Genomic DNA, 27,115 nt, shown 5'->3' with positions numbered 1-27,115 from the left:
ACTTTAACACTAATGGCCTATCCTCAGGTTATATTTATTTTGATATACCCTGTTGTGTATGACAAGTATTGATGAACACAGGTCTTAAAAGGAGTTGTTCGGTCTAAAATGAGAAATCTTCAGTCACTCTGTGTCACTCTATGTGACTGCAAACTTGTGAATCCTCACATTGAATACACTGTGCGCTGTGAAGATTCTCTGGTGTCAGAGCTCGGAATGGCAGTAGTCTTGCATTAAGCATCTAGTCAGATTTTGGCCAAGAAAATTCATATTGTGGCCACGTGACTGCTGTTCCTGACTCTGACACAGGAGAATCATCACAATGCACAGTGTGTGCGATGAGAGGATTCACAAGTCTGTAGACACATAGTGACACATAGAGAGGACAACCCCTTTAAGCTACCAGCACTACATCCTATATACTAAACTGCAAAGTTGCTGGTTTTCACAACACTTTTCACTTTTAACCATTTAAGAACTTAACACAACCCCTTTAGTTTCATTTTGGGTGATCTACACAGACACCAAACATTTACTGCCATGTTTCCTTGACTTTTTTTAACAGATTTTTTTGAAGTGGACAACCCCATAAAGCCCTATTGCAAAGTGTCTTCAACTTTCAGTGTAGATACATGGAGTTTGTGGTTTGGCTTCTTATCCTAAGTCATGTGGCAAGACCCTTTTAATGGACCAATATTCACTTTTAGGTCTGCTGCCTCCAATAGGTGGGACAAGGGTTCCTGTCTTCTTCGATTCTGGAGAGGCTGTTTGCATATTCCGTAAGGAGCATTGCATTGCATATAAATCTCCCTACACCAGCTTAACATTATCCACAAGGAGAAACCTTACCCCATAAGCAAATAACACAAAAAAGAAAAATTATTCTGGAACTGTATATAGGTATTAAAGTATAGATAGACTAAATTCTAGAATATAATAAGACTGTAAAATGTTAAATATTTACAATCTTAGATTCTTATATTATGCAGTGCAATAAACTCATGTAAGGCTTGAAAATGTGACTCCTGAATCCTGAGAAAGCCATCATCACTATGCACACAAGTAGAAACATACAGTATCGCTGCAGTTCTGCTTTCCCCTTCCGAATGCAGCAGTGTCTGTATCCAGTCTATGTCATGTTAAAGGCTTCTGGATGGCCTGATGTAATAGTAATAATAATGACATAACAGTGTCTGTGTGCTGCGGTCCCCAGTCCCATCCTTACGCCTCCTGCATTAATTGCTGCATTACTACTGCCTATGAAGACACATCCTCCTCCCTCCCCTCTCTTCTGCTCTCCACTGATGCTCCTGTAGTGCTTGCATTTATTAACTTCCATCCAGGACCAGCACAGACACCGGGGATCAGATATTGTGGCACTCCTTGTATACAATCTAGGCAAATTACCAGCAGGGGATACCATATAGGAAACTACATCTGCAGATTAAGCGGCACATCAAACAGCATTTTTATTAGGAACCCTCTCAGTCCTGGAGGAAGACTCTGCTCTATGTGATCATCTTTTGAGTTAACTCTCTGTATAAAAGTTGTGGAAAGCATCTTTTATTTCTGAGCTGCAGGAATCATGAGTGGCTGCTCCAGGAGATGTAAGCATGGGCTTTTCCGTTGTATCCAGACCATTTATAAGCTCCTGACAGGTACTCTTCATAAAGGTAAGACAAGGCTTCACTCACTTTCCTGGCTGCTCTATGTAATGCAGGTATTGTATAGGTGTAGCAGGGACTTTTTTCTGGCTGTGGTCTGGAGAGCAAGATGTGCTGCAGTCCTGTGTCTGAGAACTGACTGGGAATTGTGTTCATTCAGAACTGGAGAAATTTGGCTTTGCTTCAGATATTCTCTTGATTTGTATGCTTTCCTATGGAGAAAGTCCTTTTACAATTTGTACTATTAGGCTTTGTGTTGAGAAGCATTCATACCATTAGGCTTCAGGTGTTCAAAGCATTCGCATGAGTTTTTGGTAGATGTTCTTGTGAATATATGATTTACACTGGACTTAGTGATGAGTGAGCACTACCATGCTCGGGTGCTCGATACTCGTATCTAGCTTATGAGAAAGTACTACCATGCTAGGGTGCTCGATACCCGTATCTAGTTCATAAGCGAGCACTACCATGCTAGAGTGTTCGGTACTCCTATCTAGCTTATGAGAGAGCACTACCATGCTAGGGTGTTCGGTACTCATATCTAGTTTATGAGAGAGCACTACTATGCTAGGTTGCTTAGTACTCGTATCTAGCTCATGAGAGAACACTACCATGCTAGGGTGTTCGGTACTCATATCTAGCTTATGAGAGAGCACTACCATGCTAGGGTGTTCGGTACTCATATCTAGCTTATGAGAGAGCACTACCATGTTATGGTGTTCGGTACTCATATCTAGCTTATGAGAGAGCACTACCTTGCTAGGTTGCTTGGTACTCGTATCTAGCTCATGAGAGAGCACTACCATGCTGGGGTGCTCAGTACTCGTATGCTCACATGGGCATGGCTTAAGTACTCAAGTATAATTGAAGTCCATGGGGAACTTTAGCATTTTTGGCGAAATCCAAAAAATGCTCTCAAGTTCCTCCCTAATCACATTCATTACTTGAGTTGCACCCATCTGAGCACCAACTGCTGTTTACGAATACCAAGTACCCGAGCGCGGTAGTGGTTGCTCATCACTATTGGCAGTAGTACACATCTTGGCATTTTTCTTCTGGAATTGAATTTTGTGGCCAGCTCACACTTTGGGCGACTGAGATTAATGTACGTTTCATATAGTTGTACTAATTTCATGTGAACTACTTTATCAGCTGATTGTCATGAACTGTATCACGTTGCAGGTCGCTGTGATACAAAATGTATGTGAGCCATAACTGGGATTTGTTTTGCTATAGCAAGTTAACAGTTATATTCAGCATGTTTTTTTTGGTTCATTTATATTGTAGAAAATGAGGTGACAACGAGTATGACCACCTGCTGTTGCCAAATCTTCAAAATGCAAATCAGCTACTTATAAAATGATGTCTCTACAGTTTTGTTATTGTATTTATATGTAAAAATGTCTCATTAGACTAAAATGGTATAGATTGACATTATTGGATAATCATTGCTTCTCGGTAAGCCTACATTAGGCAGTCTCAAGTTTCTATATAGGATTGATATTGTCACTGGGTTTCCCGGAAACAGATACAAACTAGAATGTTTCACTGATATTTAATTGAAAATACTGTCTTAATGTAACTGAAATCTCCTGAATTGTATCTGAAACATAATATTGATGGCAGTCCCATAAAATGAGGAAAATAAACTTTAGATAGGTAAATTAGGTAGATTATCCACTACTTGGTCAACTTCGTCTCATTCCCCTTGAGCACTCCCATAAAAATAATAAAGCCTATACTCATCTCTGGTGACGGTGTGGTCCTAACGGTGTCACACCTTGCGATCCCAGAGCTCAAGTGACATCGTGACATGCAAGCCCCGCAACCATTCCGTGCTGGCTTCCTTCTTCCCGTCATCGGACAGTTAAGTAATAAACAGGAAATGAGCGCTGCAGCTGTGGCTCACTTCCTGTTAATTACTCCTGTATCCGAAGGCGGGAAGAAGGAAGCTAGCAATTATTGGAGACGTGCTCACGTCACAATATCACTTTGGCTCCGAGAACTGAAGTTCTGACGTCGTTAGAACCGCATCGACACTAAAGGTGAGTATAGGCTTTATTATTTTATTGGGGCGCAGATGGGGAATGAGAAGGGGTTGTCCAAGTATTTTAACCTTAGTATAACTTTAACCTTACCTTCACATGATGTTTTGTACTGAACTCATCAAATGTGAATTTAACTGAATGGCAATCAACATTTCATTTGAAGAAAACTAAGTCTGCAGTTTTGTATGCATCCAATAGATAATCAATCTATATGCTTTTTTGGCTTCCAATTTCCGTCTAGACAGTTGTAGAAGAGATGCTTGCTGAATAGTCATCATTTAAAGTAAGATCTTGCCAGTGTGTTTAAAGCTTTATTTGTAAGTTTCATTGAACTTTTTAAAAATATCGAAATTAATATATTTTCTTGAAACAAATAGAACATATGTAATACATTTACGGAATCTAAATGTACAGTAGCTATTGTGTGCAATTTATAATTCTATGTACTGTATTATATTAATGTGTACAATTTATCATACTATGTAGCGTATTATATTTTTGAGTGAAATGGATCATACTATGAACTGTATTATATTATTGTGTGCAATTTATCTATGTACTTTATTCCATTATCAGCGAATTCTCACTTGTGTACCTATCATAACTATTAATATAATTGGCATTGAAAAATTGTGATGTTAATCTTCATCAGCAGCTTTTGTCCTTAGGGTCACTTCAACCCCAAATAACATATACAGCTACACATATATACAGTAACTAATATATTTTCATCTTTAGAACTGACTATACAAACTTTTAATGTCATTCTCTGCAGCTCGGTATCAGTTAGATACATTTATCCAAGACAGTGACAGACCTGTGATTTATATACCTGCATTAAACAGAATGTTTTATAGTACCCACGCTATTCTGACACCATAATTGATCAAGTTTGCATATATTGAGGAAGTTTAACCACATCTGAAATACAGGGAAAAAAACAGACCGCATAGTGATCTGTTACAGCTAATTTGAGGAATGAATATGAGGTTTTTAGTTCACATTTTGATCAAATTGTGTAAGTCCACGTATGGCTTCCTTGTCATTTTATGGGTGCTGTTGAGATTTTTTTAGAAAAAAAAAAAAAAAAGATTGTCACAAAGTGGATTTTGGGTTATAGAATTTGATCACAATATACATAACGTTTGCTTATCAGCATGAGGATTGTTTAAATTAGGAGTAAGAATCTATTTTTTACAACATAGGACATATACAGTATTTAGCTTAGTATGGAAGCCGCCACTCATTACATGAACAAATAACATATGTATCTACTTCTAAACTAAACAATTATTCCATTCTGCTACATTGTAGCCTAAATCTAAGCACATAGCGCCCCTAGAGTTACACAACAATCAGCTGGACATTGAAACCCCCTGGCAATTATCGTTTAGGTCTCTATTGCTGCTTCAGAGAAGCTTTGACCAGTTGAGGTGAAGTCTCTAAAAAAGCCAATTAACATTTCAATCAGATTGTGTTTGCAGTAGTTCTTTTGTGGGGTCAGACTCAATGTTCTATAGTGCCATCCTTGCCGAATAGCATCAATGAACCTTGGGCACTTAGTCTCCGGTCTTTGTTTTTAGAGATGCTCTGAACTAGTGATCTATCCAGAACTGTATATCAAAAAGAAGGAAAAATCTCTGCATATAAACATGTGCACAGCAGGAATTAATTATACCAATAAACCTTAAAATTATGACACTTTATTAAATGCCAAACACAACAAACAAGGTTAAAAACATTTAAAATGACGCAAATAAGCCCCCTAAAGCCCCAATATAGGACATAGTTGCCATAAGTAATGACAAATGACCACCATATAATAATGACCCCTGAAGAAGCCACCTGAGCATGGCGACATGCGTTGGGTCACCTAGCCTCCATCTCCAGACTGCCATTGACCTCCTTACAGCCTTCTGTCCTTGTTAAGGGTAACATTAATCTCTGCATGCCCTAATCTGGGAGTTCTCACCTCGGGTATAGTATTTCCTGATCCTGGGCTGACTGTGGCCTCTCTACCAAACCACACAATAGTTTCTTCATACTACTTTGTAGTGGATTGGGTTCCCCTATTCAGGGTGATTTACTTCATAACTATTGTGATGTTCCATTATTATATGGTGGTTATTTGAGACCATTATCATCTCCCTTGTGAGACATATATGCATATATCTGTTTTCTGCTGCTACATTTTGCTATTTTTCGCTGAAGGGGTGTATACTGTATAATTATGGGTATTGCTTATGGCAACTATCCTACATTGGGGCTTTAGGGGGCTTCTTTGTGTCCTTTTAAATGTTTTTAACCTTGTTGTTGTGTTTGGCATTTAATAAAGTTTCATAATTTTAAGGTTTATTGGTATATCTAATTCCTGGTGTGCACATATTTACATGCGGAGCTTTTTCCTTCTTCTTTATATGTACTCTGTTGTCTGCATGATGTGGCACACGTGATTGTTATTGGCAGTATTTTGGTGCACCCCATTTCAAATTCACTATCCAAAACTGTGGCTCTGATAAAGTTGACCATATTTTTCTGCTTGGTAATTTTTCCTGCTTCCGACACATAACTTGAAGAACTAACTGTTCATTTGCTGCCTAATATATTTCCCCCTCTGACAGGTGTCATTGTTACTAGACAATCAGTTATTTAACTTTATGTTAATGTTATAACTGATTACCACACTGTAGAAGGTAATAAATCTGTAAATCCCAATTTATTAGTTATTTTGGTGGGTTAATTTAAAAAAACAAAAACATCAGCCATAAGTTTACATAAATGTATCTAACTCTTTGAAACTCCATTTTTGTTTGTGTGATCTGTTGTCATACTGAAGCATAGAAATCTTTTACAGTAAGAGATTGATGGGGCATTTACCTTTGCCGATACTCCATTTGTTTCTCAGGGTATTAGCCCATTGATAATTCTAAGAAAAGGAGAACGAGAGTATATTGTACAAAAGTAATACAATTATTTATTAGATTATGATCACACACAGACTACATATAAAATCATTGTACCAAACATGAGAGTGAAAGGATGGTGTACATAAAGTAGGACAGTATACCCAAAATGAGGTAGAGGGAAATAAATAGCACAAGGATGCCTAGTATTCTTCAAAAAGGTGACTATTTGCTAAGTACTGTGACATCAATATAGCATAAGAGGCTTCAAAGTGCTAAAGATAGTACAACATCAAAAGCAATTTGGGATAAACTTTACCTAAAGTGCTAAGTGCAAATTCTTATCCAGGATTAGTCCTGCACCATCACACGCCCCCAAAATAGGACCCAAGGACCCCCCAACGCATGTTTCGCCAGGGTGTTGTTGCTTCATCAGGGAGGAAGATCCTCTCCATTGATAATTGTGCAATGTGAATATGTTGAGCGAGAGATTGATGTGTCCAAAAATGTTCACTCATCATGCATAAAATCATTTAGGTGAGCAAAAATATATCAATCATCTTTGGGAGAGTGTGTAATGTAAATGGAGATTGTTCACTTAATCAACAACTACACCAACAATTTGATCATTGGGACGATCGGTTTTAAACCATTACTTGTCCTTTATAAACACTTGTCTGACTTAATTTGCTAGCTGTGAGTTACTATTGCATTGAACCATTACTCATCAGCAACATTTGCCCATTCTGTAGAGTTCGGGCTCACATTCTCCAACAATTAGCCCCAACGTCTCCTAGCTTTCTCCTTTTAAACTACTCAAGTCTATCTCATAAGCTACTCTAGACATAGGTTTGCTTCTTATATTTCATTTTAAAAGTAATTGTTATTTGTTTGTTTTATTTAGTTGAAATGGAACCTGTCATGTCATTTTTTTTTTAAACTGCCCCAATTTGTAACAAGTGTGGGATTAGAGAGGAGATTGCCATGACGGAAATCAATTACAATGCAGGGGGCTTGACTAAGTTAAAAAAGAATCATGCCTGAACTTGAGTGACTGTGACTGAACCCAGCAAAAGCTCCACCCATATGACTGAAACCAAAGGTCTGTACTGCATTCACCTTAGCATATCAAGTCTTTTTTTCTAAGATGAATGTATGGATTTTTTTTAAAACCATGTTAGTGATATACATTAAGGGTGATTTAATATAAAAAACCGACATGACAGGTTCCATTTAAGAAGCTAAATAGTCAACATTTCTCAGCATATCATACATACCTGAAACTATAGTACTTCTAGCAAACATGTCATAAACTTTTTATTTTCATTCATTTCAATGAAGTTTGAATATTGCCAATATGCATAATAGGCAAAGAGACTTGTCTGTTACATGGTGTATTTTTGTCTTAGCACTGAGATTTGGTTGTAGACAGGAAATTGCAACTCAGCAACTTACATTGAGGTCTGTGGAGGGCAAACAAGCATACATCATGGACTTAGTTTGGATTTATGGCAATGGTTGGGTCACGATTGCAGATCACAATGGGACTCCAATCGCTAATCATTGGATTTATGGAAATGGTTGGGTCACGATTGCAGATCACAATGGGACTCCAATCGCTAATCATTATGTGTGTTGGGTTTTTAAAAGTCCATATGGCAAGCTATGATCTTCATATCATCTTACATTCCTGGAAGTCAAAAATCACAAGGCAAAGACAAGATCCTTGTGGTGTTTTTTTTACTGCCATCTGGGCAGCATGTAACATTGTGGTAGTTCCATGCCCCTTTTATCAAGCAAAGTAAAGCCTGCTTTACACGTTGCAATTTCGCATACGACTTCGTATGCGATTTGCAACGCCCCTATCGTATGTGTGGCACGTTCAATTTGTTGAATGTGCCGCACATACGAGTAACCCCCGTCACATGTACTTACCTGTCCAAACGACCTCGCTGTGGGCAGCAAACGTCCACTTCCTGCAGTGGAAGGGACGTTCGGCGTCACAGCGACGTCACACGGCAGCCGGCCAATAGAAGCAGAGGGGCGGAGCTAACGTAAACATCCCGCCTACCTCCTTCCTTCCGCATTGTGGGCCGGGAGCCGCAGGACGCTGGTAAGATCTGTTCATCGTTCCCGGGGTGTCACACACTGCAATGTGTGCTACCCCGGGTATGATGAACAATCTAACGTGCAATTCTAGAGACAGGTACGATGTGTATGTGATGAACGTATTAACGTTCAATCGCAATCGCACGTACCTGTCACACACTGCAATGTACCTTACGATGCCGGATGTGCGTCACTTACGACGTGACCCCGCCGACGCATTGTAAGATACATTGCAGCGTGTAAAGCGGGCTTAACATCTGAAGGTTGTGTTAAGAACTGTGAACTGTGTGGTGCTTTCATGCTTGGGAAAAAGTGGCATGGTTTCCCAAAAACATTGTGTTTTGAATATACTGTCAAGACAATGGTAAAAAATGTAGCACTACAAATAATATGTTGGGACTTTACTTACTAATTAGAGAATGCACATCCGGGAATATAAATATGAGCTAAGGTGTAAGTTGGTATACGTGCAATAATAGGAGCACGTTCAACCTATGGCCATTTTACAGGCAAAATCCAATAGAAAAATAAAAAATGAGCATATACCCCATAGTAAGTAAATAGGTAAATAATAGTACAAGTAAATAATATGGGGAACTTGGTTAACACTGTTCTATTAAAAAGCGCAGAAGCCATCCAACTGCGACACAGTGTGCCCAATCGGGATGTTCCTACTCTAGTATTAAAACCTCGCCAGTGACATCATTGTGAATAAGGGCAGAGAATGACATGGCCCAACTGCACCCACCTGTCCATGGGAGTTAAATTGATGAAATGCATAGTTCAAAGAGAGGGAGACCATGCCTTTCTTTGTACAGAGTACAAAAATGCAGAAAAACTAAAAATAATGAGCTGGAGCATAAGTTGGTATATGTGCAATAATAACCTCCTAATTTAGGAATCATCATGAGGGCTCAATGCCCTCAGAAACGCCAAGAGGAACTTATCCTTACAATGTAAAAATCTGCAAAACTTGCTCTCATGTAGAGACCAATGACCGGATAGAGACCCCTAAGACATGTTTCTCTTTCAATGTGGTGTACTTAATTCTATGCACTAAATGTCCTATTTAGGGTCTTTATGTCAGAGAAACAGGACAGAGACTGAAAGCAAGAATGAGATCTCACCGCCACACAATTAGAGAAAAAAAAAATCCATTTACCTGTGGCCAAACATTTCTGTACCTTAGGACACAACATAAACCACACGAAAGTTGTAATATTAAAGGCAACTTCAGATCACAAAATTATCGAAGGGTCTGGGAATGCAAATTCACTACAATGTTTGATTCTGTCCACACAGGACTCAACCTGTCAGGAGTGTTTATGACACTACAAAATCTGAGGAGTCTGTTCCAATGACTGTGAGGGCACCAGACCTCTGATCCTACATGTATATTGGGACAATAAAACTCACACCACTAATCAAAGCTAATTAAGGATTCTCTTTCTAAAGGCCCCGTCACACTAAGCAACATCGCTAGCAACATCGCTGCTAACGAACAACTTTTGTGACGTAACAGCGATGTTGCTAGTGATGTTGCTTAGTGTGACATCCAGCAACAACTTGGTCCCTGCTGTGAGGTCGTTGGTTGTTGCTGAATGTCCTGGGCCATTTTTTAGTTGTTGCTGTCCCGCTGTAAAGCACAGATCGCTGTGTGTGACAGCGAGACAGCAACAACTAAATGTGCAGTCAGCAGGAGCCGGCTTCTGCGGAGGCTGGTAACCACAGTAAACATCGGGTAACCAAGAAGCCCTGTCCTTGGTTACCCGATATTTACCTTTGTTACCAGCCTCCGCCGCTCTCACTGTCAGTGCCGGCTCCTGCTCTGTGCACATGTAGCTGCAGGACACATCGGGTTAATTAACCCGATGTGTGCTGTAGCTAGGAGAGCAGGGAGCCAGCGCTAAGCATTGTGCGCTGCTCCCTGCTCTGTGCACATGTAGCTGCAGCACACATCGGGTAATTAACCCGATGTGTGCTGTAGCTAGGAGAGCAGGGAGCCAGCGCTAAGCAGTGTGTGCTGCTCCCTGCTCTGTGCACATGTAGCTGCAGCACACATCGGGTAATTAACCCGATGTGTACTGTAACTAGGAGAGCAGGGAGCCAGTGCTAAGCGGTGTGTGCTGCTCCCTGCTCTGTGCACATGTAGCTGCAGCACACATCGGGTAATTAACCCGATGTGTGCTGTAATTAGGAGAGCAGGGAGCCAGCGCTAAGCGGTGTGCGCTGCTCCCTGCTCTGTGCACATGTAGCTGCAGCACACATCGGGTAATTAACCCGAGGTGTGCTGTAATTAGGAGAGCAGGGAGCCAGCGCTAAGCGGTGTGCGCTGCTCCCTGCTCTCTGCACGTGTAGCTGCGTGCGCTGGTAACCAAGGTAAATATCGGGTTGGTTACCCGATATTTACCTTAGTTACCAAGCGCAGCATCTTCCACGCGGCGCTGCTGGCTGGGGGCTGGTCACTGGTTGCTGGTGAGCTCACCAGCAACTCGTGTAGCCACGCTCCAGCGATCCCTGCCAGGTCAGGTTGCTGGTGGGATCGCTGGAGCGTCGCAGTGTGACATCTCACCAGCAACCTCCTAGCAACTTACCAGCGATCCCTATCAGGTTGGATCGTTGTTGGGATCGCTGGTAAGTTGTTTAGTGTGACTGGGCCTTAAGGCCCCGTCACACTAAGCAACATCGCTAGCAACATCGCTGCTAACGAACAACTTTTGTGACGTTGCTAGCGATGTTGCTGTGTGTGACATCCAGCAACAACCTGGCCCCTGCTGTGAGGTCGTTGGTTGTTGCTGAATGTCCTGGGCCATTTTTTAGTTGTTGCTGTCCTGCTGTGAAGCACAGATCGCTGTGTGTGACAGCGAGACAGCAACAACTAAATGTGCAGGCAGCAGGAGCTGGCTTCTGCAGAGGCTGGTAACCAATGTAAACATCGGGTAACCAAGAAGCCCTGTCCTTGGTTACCCGATATTTACCTTTGATACCAGCCTCAGCCGCTCTCACTGTCAGTGCCGGCTCCTGCTCTGTAAACATGTAGCTGCAGGACACATCGGGTTAATTAACCCGATGTGTGCTGTAGCTAGGAGAGCAAGGAGCCAGCGCTAAGCATTGTGCGCTGCTCCCTGCTCTGTGCACATTAGCTGCAGCACACATCAGATAATTAACCCGATGTGTGCTGTAACTAGGAGAGCAAGGAGCCAGCGCTCAGTGTGCGCTGCTCCCTGCTCTCTGCACGTGTGGCTGGACACTAGTTGCTGGTGAGCTCACCAGCAACTCGTGTAGCCACGCTCCAGCGATCCCTGCCAGGTCAGGTTGCTGGTGGGATCGCTGGAGCGTCGCAGTGTGACATCTCACCAGCAACCTCCTAGCAACTTACCAGCGATCCCTATCGTTGTTGGGATCGCTGGTAAGTTGCTTAGTGTGACTGGACCTTTAAGCTCAGTGTTTGTTTATTTAAATGTCCCTTTATTATGCCATCCCTCTGCCCTGTATGTGTATATATTTGTGTTTCTTCAGATATTTGTTATACTATGCCTGATGAAGAGACCTGAGAAGTCTTGAAAGTTTACTTGGTAACATCATTTTATTTTAGTTAGCCATTAAAAAGGTATCACAATTACAAGATTATAATTTTGCTTCTCTCACTCAGAGCAATCAATCATTTTTCAATTGGCTAAAACAGTACCAAAACGTTTTTTTTTCTTTTAACTGCAATAATAGAAGCAAACCAGGTATTTTACCGATAAAACCCAAGAGAAAAGCACAAAATAAGCATATACCCTAAAATAAGTGAATGGGTTAATAGTAGTAGTGTATGTAAATAACATAGGGTACTTGGTTAACCCTAGAACGCATACCTGGGGCCTTGCAGGCCTGCTAGGTCATTTGTTTTCTATGGTAGATTGTTATGCTTGCGCGTTCTAGGGTTAACATTGTTTGATTGAAAACTGTAAAAGCCATCCCACCATGACAAGATGTGCCCAGTCGGAAGGTTCCTGCTCTAGTATTAAAATCTTACTGTGAATAAGGGCAGAGAAGGACAGGGCCCAACTGTAGCCACCTGTCCATGGGAAGCTAAATAGATGAAATGCCTAGCTCAGAGAGAGGGAGATCATGCCCGTATTTGTACACAGTCCAAAAAATACAGAAAAACTAGAAAGAGCAGCAGCATAAGTTGGCGTACGTGCAATAATAGAAGCACGTTCAAACTGGGTATTACACAGATAAAACCCACAAAAAATCCCACAAAATGAGCATGTGCCCTATAATAAGTAAATAGGTTAATAGTAGTAGTATATGTGAAAGACATAGGGAATTTATTTAACACTGTTCAATCAAAAAGCGTAAAATCTGTGCTTAGATACATTGATTGTTTCAGGTCTGATAAGAAGGGCTGGAGGAGACTGAAAAGCACTTTTTGCTACTATTGTAAGTATCAGTTATTTTAAGAAGAAAAATATTTCTGTAAGCAATGTTGTAGCCAAATAGTCTTCTCCGGCAGAACATCTGTAGGACAATCAATATGGCCTGTAAGGAAATTGCTGAAATCGTATTATGGTACAGAAGAGTCAGCAGTGATGATAGGACTCTATGATACATAGGAGTCAGCAGTGATGATAGGATTCCATTGCAGAGCAGACAAGCGCCAATTGTTTATATTCTACACAGCACTGTTGTAGCAGTAAATGGAGAAACCCTGCTGCTGATTTCAATGAACCATTTACCCTTATCACTCTGAACATAACCCCCGACTGTTAACAAAAACTAATATAAGGATTGAACTGTCTTCAAAGCTGTCCTGACAGCAAATATATGTATGTGTTTCTTCTGATTGTGTGAAGATTCATTTTATATCAAACTGGATAGATGACTCCTTTTCATTTTTAAATAGTGGTTTTCTTTATGTTTCATGATACAATATTAAGTGGAATTGACTACACTGCTGTTCAACATCAAGACCGCTGGTCAATGAAAGGCCACTTTGTTGGAAAAAGCTGCAGTTGCTTCTCTTTTTTTCTTATATTTTATACAAACATTTTTTTCTAGAAAAAATAAAAAAGCAGAAAAGTGTACACCTTATGTAAGTAATAAGTTGTGATAAATTTAGTTACTCATTAATATGTACTCATTAAAATGCATACAATTCTTGTTTGGGATGTTGATCCAGTTGATACGAACACTTGAGATCAGAAGTAAAAATTTGTTCTTCTAGGACAAAGTGCTGTGGAAACACAAGGGTCTTTGGCTGTCTTTAGAAAGACCACAAGGACCAGGGCTCAGCCCACTAAACACTCACACTCCTTCCCCATGGGCAAAACACTACTCAGACAACACAGGGTGAGGGAACCACGCATTGATAAGAGTTTATTGGTTCACCAACAGGCAAAAAAATTGTGTATATTCCCAGCAAGAACACAAGATGGTACATATGACCGAGTCCCACCCTTCCGCTAGCCCGTCAAAGAGTAGAATTTTTGTGACTTCAGGGTTTCAAGAGCCAACTATCCCAGCCCAGCAGTACCCCACTTTTTGGTGGGCACTTACTGAAAAGAGATAGTGGCAAGCTTAGGAAGTTGGGCAAGCACAGCAAGATATGTAGCCAGGCAACCAAATAATCCCAACCTGTGTTCTCCTAGTGAATTTATGGGCTCAATGTTGAGCAGTGAAGCAGTTCTGTGAACTTTCAGCTGGAACTGTGGATCCTGAGCCGAAATCTGTAGAATCTTGAAGCATTTCTGTGATTCCACACAGCTGGAACCATAGCTCTTCGGCTGAGGTTATGTGGAATATCTCTCTAGTAACAGAAGCAAGGCCCTTTTTATACCACTCAGTTCTCTTACAAGATTGGTGCAGATTGCTGCTCACTCATTCGGTGCAAGTTCAATCTGACTTCATAATTTTCTTCTGAAAAATATAGACAGAAATGCTGAGGGAATACACATTTACAAACAATAGGGTTCTGATCAGTTTGGCAGCAGATAATGACTACTCTTGAATTAACAAAGCTTTCATACGGTTGATCTAAATAAGAACAGTTCACGCCTTACACTTGTGGCCAAATGCTGAGTCGTCACAAGTGATTCATGCATTATGGTTGTACTATGATAGATGTTATAGGGGGACTAACTTCAATATTTAGAAAGAAGTCCTCCAAAATGTACATGTATATAGATATATATTTGCATGTATGCCCATTCATGAGTATTTAGAGGGGGCATGTCTAATATATATATATATATATATATATATATATATATATATATATACAGTTAGGTCCAGAAATATTTGGACAGTTACACAATTTTCGCGAGTTGGGCTCTGCATGCCACCACATTGGATTTGAAATGAAACCTCTACAACAGAATTCAAGTGCAGATTGTAACGTTTAATTTGAAGGTTTGAACAAAAATATCTGATAGAAATTGTAGGAATTGTACACATTTCTTTACAAACACTCCACATTTTAGGAGGTCAAAAGTAATTGGACAAATAAACCAAACCCAAACAACATATTTTTATTTTCAATATTTTGTTGCGAATCCTTTGGAGGCAATCACTGCCTTAAGTCTGGAACCCATGGACATCACCAAACGCTGGGTTTCCTCCTTCTTAATGCTTTGCTAGGCCTTTACAGCCGCAGCCTTCAGGTCTTGCTTGTTTGTGGGTCTTTCCGTCTTAAGTCTGGATTTGAGCAAGTCAAATGCATGCTCAATTGGGTTAAGATCTGGTGATTGACTTGGCCATTGCAGAATGTTCCACTTTTTTGCACTCATGAACTCCTGGGTAGCTTTGGCTGTATGCTTGGGGTCATTGTCCATTTGTACTATGAAGCGCCGTCCGATCAACTTTGCGGCATTTGGCTGAATCTGGGCTGAAAGTATATCCCGGTACACTTCAGAATTCATCCGGCTACTCTTGTCTGCTATTATGTCATCAATAAACACAAGTGACCCAGTGCCATTGAAAGCCATGCATGCCCATGCCATCACGTTGCCTCCACCATGTTTTACAGAGGATGTGGTGTGCCTTGGATCATGTGCCGTTCCCTTTCTTCTCCAAACTTTTTTCTTCCCATCATTCTGGTACAGGTTGATCTTTGTCTCATCTGTCCATAGAATACTTTTCCAGAACTGAGCTGGCTTCATGAGGTGTTTTTCAGCAAATTTAACTCTGGCCTGTCTATTTTTGGAATTGATGAATGGTTTGCATCTAGATGTGAACCCTTTGTATTTAATTTCATGGAGTCTTCTCTTTACTGTTGACTTAGAGACAGATACACCTACTTCACTGAGAGTGTTCTGGACTTCAGTTGATGTTGTGAACGGGTTTTTCTTCACCAAAGAAAGTATGCGGCGATCATCCACCACTGTTGTCATCCGTGGACACCCAGGCCTTTTTGAGTTCCCAAGCTCACCAGTCAATTCCTTTTTTCTCAGAATGTACCCGACTGTTGATTTTGCTACTCCAAGCATGTCTGCTATCTCTCTGATGGATTTGGTTTTTTTTTTCAGCCTCAGGATGTTCTGCTTCACCTCAATTGAGAGTTCCTTAGACCGCATGTTGTCTGGTCACAGCAACAGCTTCCAAATGCAAAACCACACACCTGTAATCAACCCCAGACCTTTTAACTACTTCATTGATTACAGGTTAACAAGGGAGACGCCTTCAGAGTTAATTGTAGCCCTTAGAGTCCCTTGTCCAATTACTTTTGGTCCCTTGAAAAAGAGTAGGCTATGCATTACAGAGCTATGATTCCTAAACCCTTTCTCCGATTTGGATGTGAAAACTCTCATATTGCAGCTGGGAGTGTGCACTTTCATCCCATATTATATATATAATTGTATTTCTGAACATGTTTTTGTAAACAGCTAAAATAACAAAACTTGTGTCACTGTCCAAATATTTCTGGACCTAACTGTATATATATATATATATATATATATATATATATATATATATATATATATATCTTCTATTATTTAAAGCTGTGTGTGTGTGTGTGTGTGTGTGTGTGTGTGCATGTGTGTGCGTGTCCGCTGAAGGAATCCGCATCGTTGCATGTACAATCACGTAATTATGCATAGACGCCCCATTTGACTCTGGGAACGTCATAGAGTATGTTTTGAGGGGAAATTTTAACTCCACACTTTACACTTATTTTCCAAAAAAACCCTGCCTCCATTAAAGTCAATGGATCTGGGAGCCACAATGAAGCCAGAACTTTAGAAAAAATGTTGGCGTGTCACAATCCAGCCCAGGGAAAGAGACAGACAGACAAAGAGACAGACAGGGAAAGAGACAGACAGAGACAGACAAGGAAAGAAACAGACAGAGACAGGCAGAGACAGACAGACAAAGACAGACAGACACAGATAGACACAAAGAGACAGACATAGACAAAAATAGACAGGGAAAGAGACAGACATGCAGACAGGGAGAAAGATAGACAGGGAAAGAGATAGAGGCAGATCGGGAATGAGAGACAGAGAGACAGTAAAAGAGATGGAGAGACAGACAGAGAAAGACAGTAAAAGAGACAGATAGATATAAACTTGCCTTGAAACTTAGAGGTGACAAAGCAATATACTGTACATTTTCTGCTCTGCCACACACCTTTTTCTCTGAGATCTGTGCTACTATTGAATACAAGCTAGTAAACCTCATTCACTTCACAGGACGTTTAATAGAAAACAACCTACATACTAAGAACTTAACTTCTATTATATTGAATTCACAAAAAACCTTCAGATTATACTTTTCTGACACTTGTCTGAGTCTTCCAAATCTAGCAATTACATTGCAAAAGAACAAACAAACCTAGTAAACAACTGTAAAGGGAAACAATCTAATTAGACAAAACAGCCGATTACATAAAGTACCATATCCATAAAGAAACAGCACAGACCTGCTGGAAATTCTCTTGCACCTAGATATACAAAGTTTAATTCAAGGTTTTACAAAAGGTTCAAACTTACTATTTCCTCCCTGGTTGTATTTGATCATTTCAACCTTTCTGCTCATTCTAGGACATATTAGCCTTAGAGAAAAAGCTTATATGGCCATTCTGTCTGTGTAAAAGCCTATTTTCCATCACAATACTGCTAGACTTCTTGACAATTTTTTGCAATATGTCCAAAGTGACCACATTTAAAACAGTTAACAGAGCATTATTTCCTCTATTTTGTAGTCCCTAACAATTTGCAGTACCTGGCAAGATGACCTGAGCCAGCAAAGGCAAAACATTTAACCCGTCATGCTTGTATTAGGGCCCCTAACAGTATGAGATTCATTCTTGCTGGATCTTTTAAACTGATTTGTTAGTAGGGATGCACTTTTAACAATCTTTGTTTTGCATTCTCTCATGAGTTTAGAAAGCACATCCTTGGTTTTACATTTATTAATTAAATGAAAATATGAAATATCTTATCAATAACTTGTTCCATTACTCTCCCTTTTTGCCCTGCATAGTGCAAAATTGGTATAGAATCAGGCCTAAGTTTCAGAAACAAAGAGAAGGCTGGCACCATGTTTAAAAAATTATTGATATTTTGCATACTACTTATCAGTTGATAATGTCACACAAAGCGATGTCGTTACCAAGATCGCTGAAACGTCAAAGATTTTGTGACGCAACAGAGACCTCGCTAGCGATCTCGCTATGTGAGACACATAGCAGCGACCGGCCCCCTGCTGCGATATCGACGATCATACCTGAACGTCCTGGTTCATTTTTTGATCGTTGTTGTCCCACTGGGCAGCATGCATCGCTGTGTTTGACATCATAACAATGACTAGCGACCTAGTTGGCGACTCAGAACTCAGCATTCTAACGAGGTCTGAGTCATCAGAATAGCTGCTGTGTGACAGGGTCCCAACAAGTGCCAAAGGTCGTTATATGGATCACCATATAGTTGCTGCGTCGTTAATTAGATCTGCCTGTTTGAGAGCTCCCTAGCGACGTACCAGCGATCCTGACCAGGTCGTATCATTGTCGGGATCGCTGAAACATCGCAACGTGTAACGGGCCCCTAAGTTGCACAATCAACTGATTATCACATCACTGGCTACTACCTTGTTCTTAAATGCTTAAATGGAACTACGTTTCCAAAATCACTCATTATCAGCATTCACTTTCATTGACTGTGGGTTTGCAACCAAATTGATTCAGGAACTGGGATTAGGGACAGTTAAGTTGAAAGGACCCATTCAAATTGTTGCTATTGACAGGACACGCTTACTTTAAAACCTTGTACAGTTGGTAGAAGTGGAATTCACACTTAGGGGTACTTCTCACATAGCGAGATCGCTGCTGAGTCACGGTTTTTGTGATGCACCAGTGACCTCATTAGCGATCTCGCTGTGTGTGACACTGAGCAGCGATCTGGCCCCTGCTGTGAGATTGCTGCTCGTTACACACAGTGCTGGTTCATTTTTTGGACATTGCTCTCCCGCTATGAAGCACACATCGCTGTGTTTGACAGCGAGAGAGCAACGATCTGAATGTGCAAGGAGCGGGCATCTGGCAGCCTGCGGTAAGCTGTAACCAACGTAAATATCGGATAACCAAGCAAAGCCCTTTGCTTGGTTACCCGATATTTACCTTCGTTACTAGCGTCCGCCGCTCTCACGCTGTCAGTGCCGGCTCCCTGCTCCCTGCACAAGTAGCCAGAGTACACATCGGGTAAATAAGCAAAGCGATTTGCTAATTAACCCGATGTGTACTCTGGGTAGAAGTGCAGGGAGCCAGCGCTAAGCGGTGTGCGCTGGTAACCAAGGTAAATATCGGGTAACCAAGCGCTTGGTTACCTGATGTTTACCTTAGTTACCAAGTGCAGCATCGCTTCCACGCGTCGCTGCTGGCTGGGGGCTGGTCACTGGTGAGATCTGCCTGATTGACAGCTCACCAGCGACCATGTATCGATGCACCAGGGATCCTGACCAGGTCAGCTCACTGGTGGGATCGCTGGAGCGTCGCTAAAGTGTGACGGTACCCTTAGAGTGGGAACACTTCACTTTGAGTCCATCTTCTAATATGTATTTGATAACTTACCTGTGGGGTTGATATTGGGAATTCCATGGCTGTGTATTAATTATTATGTCAGAAGCATATAGTTAAGTTGTGCCCAACTGTTATAAGATGTCTTACTTCTGTATAGGTTTTCTACACTACTCTGGAGGGTCTGCCAGGGTACCTGAAAGACTTTGGAGATGCGTTCTCAGAAAAAGAGGCAGATATATTACCTCCCTGCATTCTTATTACTGTGCTATCAATCTTATTCCTAATGCCAAATTATTGAAAGCTTGCCTGTATAATTTATCAGGTCCTGAACGTACCACCATGAAAGAATATATTAATGAAATTTTATGGACGAGTCATATTATTCCTTTCTTCTCACCTTTAGCTGCATGGTTTTTGCTTGTTAAAAAGAAAGATGGGGATCTCTGTTAAACAAAATTACAGTTAAGAGTACTTAAGCACTTCCACTTATCTCCAACCTATAAATTCAGCTTATGGGAGCTAAATGGTTTTCTAAACTTGATCTTAGAGGGCCTTAAAATTTGATACGCATCCAGAAGAGTGATGAGTGTAAGAAGGTATATTTAACTTCTAAACCCTGTTTGGTACTCACCCAGAAAGGTGATGAGTGAAATACTGCATTTTTAACATCTGAGGACCTATTTGAAAACCGTGTAATGCTTTTTGGGTTAACCCATGAGCCAGCCATGTTTCAAAACGTTATGAATAATATATTTTGTGATTTTATTCTAAGGTTATTGTAGTTTATCGTGACGATATTCTATTTTTTTTTTGCCTGATCTGGAGTCACACTATGAACATGTCCATTTTGTTTTACAAAATCTTAGCGTAAATTCTTTATCTCCTCAGTTAGAGAAATCTATTTTTTCTGTGCAAGAAATAACGTTCTTTGGGTTCATTGTATCAGCTGAAGGGTTTAAGATGGATTCTGGAAGGAAACAGGCCATAATTTATTGGGTTCAGCTTCAGGACCTTAAAGCATTGCCTCAGTTTTTAGGATCCACCAATAACTGCAGAAAACTTTTGAGGGGTTTTTCTCAGATCATCACATGTCTTACTGATCCTATATTTAAGGAGACAGAGTTTAGAATTTGGTTGCTGGATGCTGTTGAGGCTTTTAATGAATTGAAAGAATGTTTTATGGGTGGCATGGTGGCTCAGTGGTTAGTACTACACTCTTGCAGCACTGGGGTTCTGGGTTGAAATTCCACCAAGGATAACATCTGCAAGGAGTTTCTATCTTCTCCCTGTGTTTGCGTGGGTTTCCTCCAGGTTCTCCGGTTTCCTCCCACACTCCAAAAACATAATAGGGATTTTAGATTGTGATCCCTAATGGGAACAATGTTGCCAATGTATGTAAAGCGCTGTCAAATTAATAACACCATATAAATTAATAAATATTTATATTTATGTCTTTTCCAGGTTTAATCTAGTTCGATCTCCAGAAGCCATTAATTGTGGAGGTGGATGCTTGATAAATAGGGGGCAGGGTCTGTATTGTCTCAAGGTTCCAAAATAATGACCAACTTGCAGCCATGTGCATTTTTGTGTGGGAAATTTTTATCAGCTGAGAGAAATGATAATGATGGGAATCGGTAGTTGCTCACAGTTAAATTAGCTTTTGAAGAATTGAGACAATTTTTGGAGGGAGCTATTAATCAATTCACAGTTGTGACGAATTTTAAAAAATTAGATTATATTAAATCAGCCAAACAGTTAACCTCAACACAGGCCAGATGGTCCTTATTTTTCTCTAGATTTAATTTCTCTATCACGTTCAGGTCAGGATCCAAGAATGTGAATCTGACGCATTGTCAAGCAGCCTTGTGTCTCAGGGAATTTTACACAAAACTCACCAACTATCATGGCGGCATCAGATGTTGTTCGCAATGCAGATTCTTACACTCTGCCTGATGGTTTCTCAAGTGTTTCTGATTTACACAGGCAGACTGTGGCGTCAACCAGCTGTGTGCTCAGTCATGGATAGGCTAGCAAGAGTTAACCTCTACTAGCCTGCTTGTTAGACTTCTGGTACACATGTTATAAGGAAACCTATCACATTTGATCCTCTGATACATAGGTTGGAGGAGATCTTCCACCCAGGCCAACTATAGCTTCTACTGTGTTGGTCTGTGTGCTATGGTGTCCCAGTGTAAGGTGTTAAATACTGTTTGTATAGAGTCTAGTGCAAGGGTACAAGGGAAACACAGAGACACAGGTTTGCTAAACAGTTCTTGTATTACTTCAAACAAGTAAGTGCACAAAACATGAAGGGTTAAACAGTTGCAGGGTGCAGAGGCTGGGAACAAATTAAGCAGGAATGGATCCTCAAAGTTCAGCAGAAGTGTCAAAGTATAATTCAGTCTCTCTTACGGTACTTGTAAATGTCCATGGCAGAGCAGAAGGGTCCTGTGTGAACACGAGTTCCAGAGATCCCAAACAGAGGATGGCAGAAAAGTAGTTCTTCTAAAGACGTCTGGAGACCAGGTTACAGGCAGACTGCAAACAGGATTCAGAAGCACTGGTCCATCAGCTGAGATGGCTTAAGCACGATATTGGCAGAGAACAGGGCAGGAACATAGAAGTTGAGGAATCCATATTGACTGAGGGCAAAGCTGAGGGCAACAGAACAGGAAGCAAGATGGCTAATGAAGAAAAAACAGATAAAAGCAAAATGACAAAACAAGGCAAAAAGTCAGAAAACCTTACATTACTCGCCCTTAGGGATGGCCACTGGTGACCCCAGACCAGGCTTGTCTGGGTACCTCTGAACTGGCGGAGTAAGCGGGGAGCATTGATGTTGTCGACTGGTTCCAAAGAGTTGTCTTCCGATGAGTAGCCCTGCCACTTAATCAGGTACTGTAGCTGATTTCTGTGCAACCTTGAGTCCAGGATCTTCTCCACTACAAATTCTTCCTGACCATCAATCAACACTGGATCAGGAGGGGAAGGAGAATGTCCAAGAAACGTATTAGGTATTGCCGCCTTTAGGAGAGAAATGTGAAACACAGGATGGATTCTCATAGTTCTGGGCATTTGAAGATGACAAGCCACAGCACTTACAATCTTAGTGATCTTGTAGGGTCCAACATACTTTTGTCCCAATTTAGATGATGGAATTCTCAACTTAAGGTTTCTGGTTGATAGCCAGACTAAATCTCCTACCTTGAAGGCTGGTGTAGGCTTACGAAACTTATCAGCTGCTTTCTTATACCTCTCTTGAGCCGATCCCAGGTTCTCCTTTAGAAGATCAAGATTCTGCTGTAGCGAAGAGATTCTGTCAGCCACAGCTAGTAAGGGCAAATCTATGGGAAGGCGAGGAAGAATATTAGGGTGATAGCCCAGATTAGCATAAAAAGGAGAATGTTTAGTGGAGGTGTCGCGGGCGGAGGAGGGGACGCCGCGCTCTCCCACTGCTCGGGTCCGGCTGCCGCTGCGGCTGCTGCGGCCTGCTGCTGCTGCTCGGTGGCTCGAGCGATGGGCCGGATCCCGGGGACTCGAGCGGCGCTCCTCACCCGTGAGTGAAAGGGGATTGGGATTTGGGATAGTTTATTGTCCGTGACGCCACCCACGGTTGTGGTGATTTGTTGACACCACCGCTGCTCTGTATGGGGATCCCGGGGGTGATGGTATGGAGCAGCTAGATGTTAGTCCTCCCCTCCATGGGTAGGGGGTTGGTTGTCCCGGGGCCCAGTGATGAAGTGGGTGATGCAGGGCTTGGTGGGGTGCAGGGACGCGGGGGCAGCTCTGTGCCTTGCGGCACTGTGGTACTCACTCAGCCTGAGACGATGACACAGTTCTCGGAAAAACACACGGCTGGAAAGACGGTTCCCACGGACGGCTGCACTTGCTTTCCCCAGTAGTTGACGGTGACGGTCCCTTTTTCCTGCACCTAAGATGATGATGGTTTCGATGGGTTCCCACCGGTAACCCGCTCACCGGCTTAGATATGGGCCGGAGGAGCCCTACTTTGCCCGCAGGCGCTGGCCCTGAGAAACTGGTGCCCTGGCGGTGTCTCTCCGTAATGGTTGGACTGTTGCCTTCAATCGGGACTTGCTTGTTGGGAGACCCAGAGGTCCCCTTCACTAACAGATTTGGCAAATTCACGGCGACTCCTAGCCTTGCCGGGATCCGAAAGGCCCCTGCCACTGGTGCTGACTGCTCTTCGTATACCGCTCCGGTACCGCCGGGCCACCACCCGCCCGCGGTCCTTCCAGCAACCTCCAAGCAGTCACCCCTGCAGACAGTCACCGCCATCTGCTGACCTTGCTGTCTCTCAGTACGGGGCACACACCCGGACCAGCTTCAGGTTTTCTTAACTGTTCCTTTTCTGTCACTACTCTTACTGTCCTCCTTTACCACTTCCTTCTACTTCACGCCTCTAAACTGAACTGCCTGGATTTCCCGCCTCCAGGGCTGTGAACTCCTCGTTGGGCGGAGCCAACCGCCTGGCCCACCCCCTGGAGTGGACATCAGCCCCTGGAGGAAGGCAACAAGGATTTTTGGTTAGCCTTGGTGTTCCTAACTGGCGTGTAGGGTGTGGTGGTGTTATGACCTGTGACCCCTGGCTTGCCCAGGGCGTCACATTCCCCCTTAGCAACATGCAGACCGTCCGCGGGCTGCCCGTCCAACACCGGTTATATTTTCTGAAAATATATAAAAGGTAAAACGGTAAACATAACAATTTATGACATCATCCCACATCGGGAGGTTCAGTGCTTAAACGTTGCAAACTTTTTAAACGGTTAACGGTTACGGTCTCCGCTCTCTCCCACCCAAGTAATCTGGCCCTGATGCTGCCCCTAGAAAACAGGCAGCACCCCTTGACCCCAGTCCTGAACCAGTTACCCGAGCGGGATCTGTCCTTCCCCTCCAGAGGGTAGCCACCGGTTCCTGTGGTGGCTGGGCCCCAGTCTGCTCTGCTGTGGGCCCTCCCTCCAACCTGCCTCTCCGGAGGCGGCAATTGCGGAAACGGTAACGGTAACACATCTTATTTACAAGCCACTTAACGTTTGTGGTTGCCCTGCAAGTTCACGGGCTTGTCCATAGGAGTTCTTATGCAAACAACTTTTTGAAGGGTCCCCACGGGGACAACGGTGCCGGCAACGGCCGGTTTCCAATCACAGTTAATCAGGTGAAGCTTCGGTTCCATTTACTTATCATTTTTCATCTTTTTCCAACTTTTTCAAACTTGTAAACATGCTCAGACTGGTGGTCCCAACAGGGACGGTGCAACGGTGCTCCGCTGCCGTTATTCCGAGTCCTCAACATCACCTGAGGGAGGGGGCGCGGCGCTCACACGGGACTCCTGGCTGCCCCTTAACTTCGCATCCAGCGCGAACCAACCCCTCTCCCCACAGTGCCTGGTGTACTGCACGATGTCGCCCGGCATCAGGTTACGACCGGGATGCTCCTCAGGCAGGTGGGCATTCACATCCCGCCGGGCTATAAACACTTCGGCCTCCAGGCCCGGTTCATATATAAACCCATAGCCCCGGCGGACATCAAACCGCCTCACCTGCCCTTCGTACAGCGGGCCCCGGACACGGAAAGTTGCCTGATGGAGGCTCTCTTTTTCCCGGATTGCACGGGCCACCAACTCCGCCTTCCTTCTTTCCCTCTCTTCAATCTCCGGGCCCAACGGTACCGGCTCCCTGTCCCAGTACGGTGCTGCTGCGAGCTCCGGCGCACGGGTCGGGCCCCGCGAGACCTGTTGGACATTGCCCACTGCTGGTACTCTGGGCGTCAGGTCCCGCGGTGACTTGGCCTTAGACGCTGCCTTGCATCGGCAACCCGGCGCAACCTCAGCCGAGGTGTGGGGGATGGGCACAGGGGCTTTCCGCGGTTGGGCCTTCGGCACGGAGCGGGTCATCGGCTCCGGCTCGGGGACTTTCTCGGGGGATGCCTCCGGTTCGGTTTTCGGGGCTTTCCAGGACAGCACCTCCGGTCAACTACGGGCTCCGGCTGCAGGTCGGTCCGCCTGGGCGGACATGCTGGGTATCGCTACCGGTTGTGGTGGTAGCGGGCCTAGTGGTGGGGTCACGGCTTCCGGAACGGGTGGCGAAGGAGGCAGCAGGGGGAGAGGGTTTGGACCGGGTCCCGCAGCCGCGATGACCGGCCCTTCGAGGGCATCGGGGCGTGGGTCACTCACCCTTCCTTTCTCCGCTTCCTCCTCGCGTCTCCGCAAGGTTGCTATGACGTCCGCCATGTCGGTCTCCCACTCCTCCATGAGGAGCTGCATCTTGATCTGCAGCCTTTGGTAGAGCTGCGCGGTCCGGATCTCCACCCACGCCGCGGTTCCAGGCGCGGGGGCTACGGTGCTGTGGGACGGCATGAACATGTTGCTGGCGGCCTCTCCCAGGAACAAGATGGCTGCAGAGTCCTGGAGTCCCTGCTTTTATAGCTGCGGCTACATGCGTCCAGTCGCCATTTCGTCCCCCTTAGCCTCTTTTCGGCCCCTCCTCTATCGGGGCGGGGTTTTGGCCTTCGCGCCTCTACTACTCGAGAAGACGCTCGAGTGGGAACTTTTCGCGCCAAAGATGGCGGCTTCTGAAATTTTCCGGCCGGATACCTCCGGCGGTCACAAGGCGCACCTCTACTCAACGGCAGAGCGGTAAGATCCTGTTCGTGACACCAAGTTCTCGCGGGCGGAGGAGGGGACGCCGCGCTCTCCCACTGTTCGGGTCCGGCTGCCGCTGCGCCTGCTGCGGCCTGCTGCTGCTGCTCGGTGGCTCGAGTGATGGCCGGATCCCGGGGACTCGAGCGGCGCTCCTCGCCCGTGAGTGAAAGGGGATTGGGATTTGGGATAGTTTATTGTCCGTGACGCCACCCACGGTTGTGGTGATTTGTTGACACCACCGCTGCTCTGTATGGGGATCCCGGGGGTGATGGTATGGAGCAGCTAGATGTTAGTCCTCCCCTTCGTGGGTAGGGGGTTGGTTGTCCCGGGGCCCAGTGATGAAGTGGGTGATGCAGGACTTGGTGGGGTGCAGGGACGCGGGGGCAGCTCTGTGCCTTGCGGCACTGTGGTACTCACTCAGCCTGAGACGATGACACAGTTCTCGGTAAAACACACGGCTGCAAAGACGGTTCCCAGGGACGGCTGCACTTGCTTTCCCCAGTAGTTGACGGTGACGGTCCCTTTTTCCTGCACCTAAGATGATGATGGTTTCGATGGGTTCCCACCGGTAACCCGCTCCCCGGCTTGGATATGGGCCAGAGGAGCCCTACTTTGCACGCAGGCGCTGGCCCTGAGAAACTGGTGCCCTGGCGGTGGCGGTGTCTCTCTGTAACGGTTGGACTGTTGCCTTCAATCGAGACTTGCTTGTTGGGAGACCCAGAGGTCCCCTT

General features: G+C 43.7%; 1 protein-coding gene across 1 annotated transcript in view; it reads left to right on the top strand.

Annotated features, from left to right (window-relative positions):
• Positions 1–1,322: 1,322 nt before the first annotated feature.
• KCNIP1 (potassium voltage-gated channel interacting protein 1) overlaps positions 1,323–27,115 on the top strand; it is a 916,677-nt gene continuing 890,884 nt past the window's right edge. The window contains exon 1 of the mRNA XM_075342297.1: positions 1,323–1,673. Within this exon, the coding sequence (XP_075198412.1) occupies positions 1,586–1,673 (88 nt within the window). The 5' untranslated portion in view covers positions 1,323–1,585. The remainder of the gene's footprint in view (positions 1,674–27,115) is intronic.

The sequence above is a fragment of the Anomaloglossus baeobatrachus genome, chromosome 4 (genome assembly GCF_048569485.1).
Source record: "Anomaloglossus baeobatrachus isolate aAnoBae1 chromosome 4, aAnoBae1.hap1, whole genome shotgun sequence".
NCBI classification, from domain to species: domain Eukaryota; kingdom Metazoa; phylum Chordata; class Amphibia; order Anura; family Aromobatidae; genus Anomaloglossus; species Anomaloglossus baeobatrachus.
The sequence above is the reverse complement of the archived record's forward strand: the minus strand, read 5'-3'. Positions and strand labels throughout refer to the sequence as shown.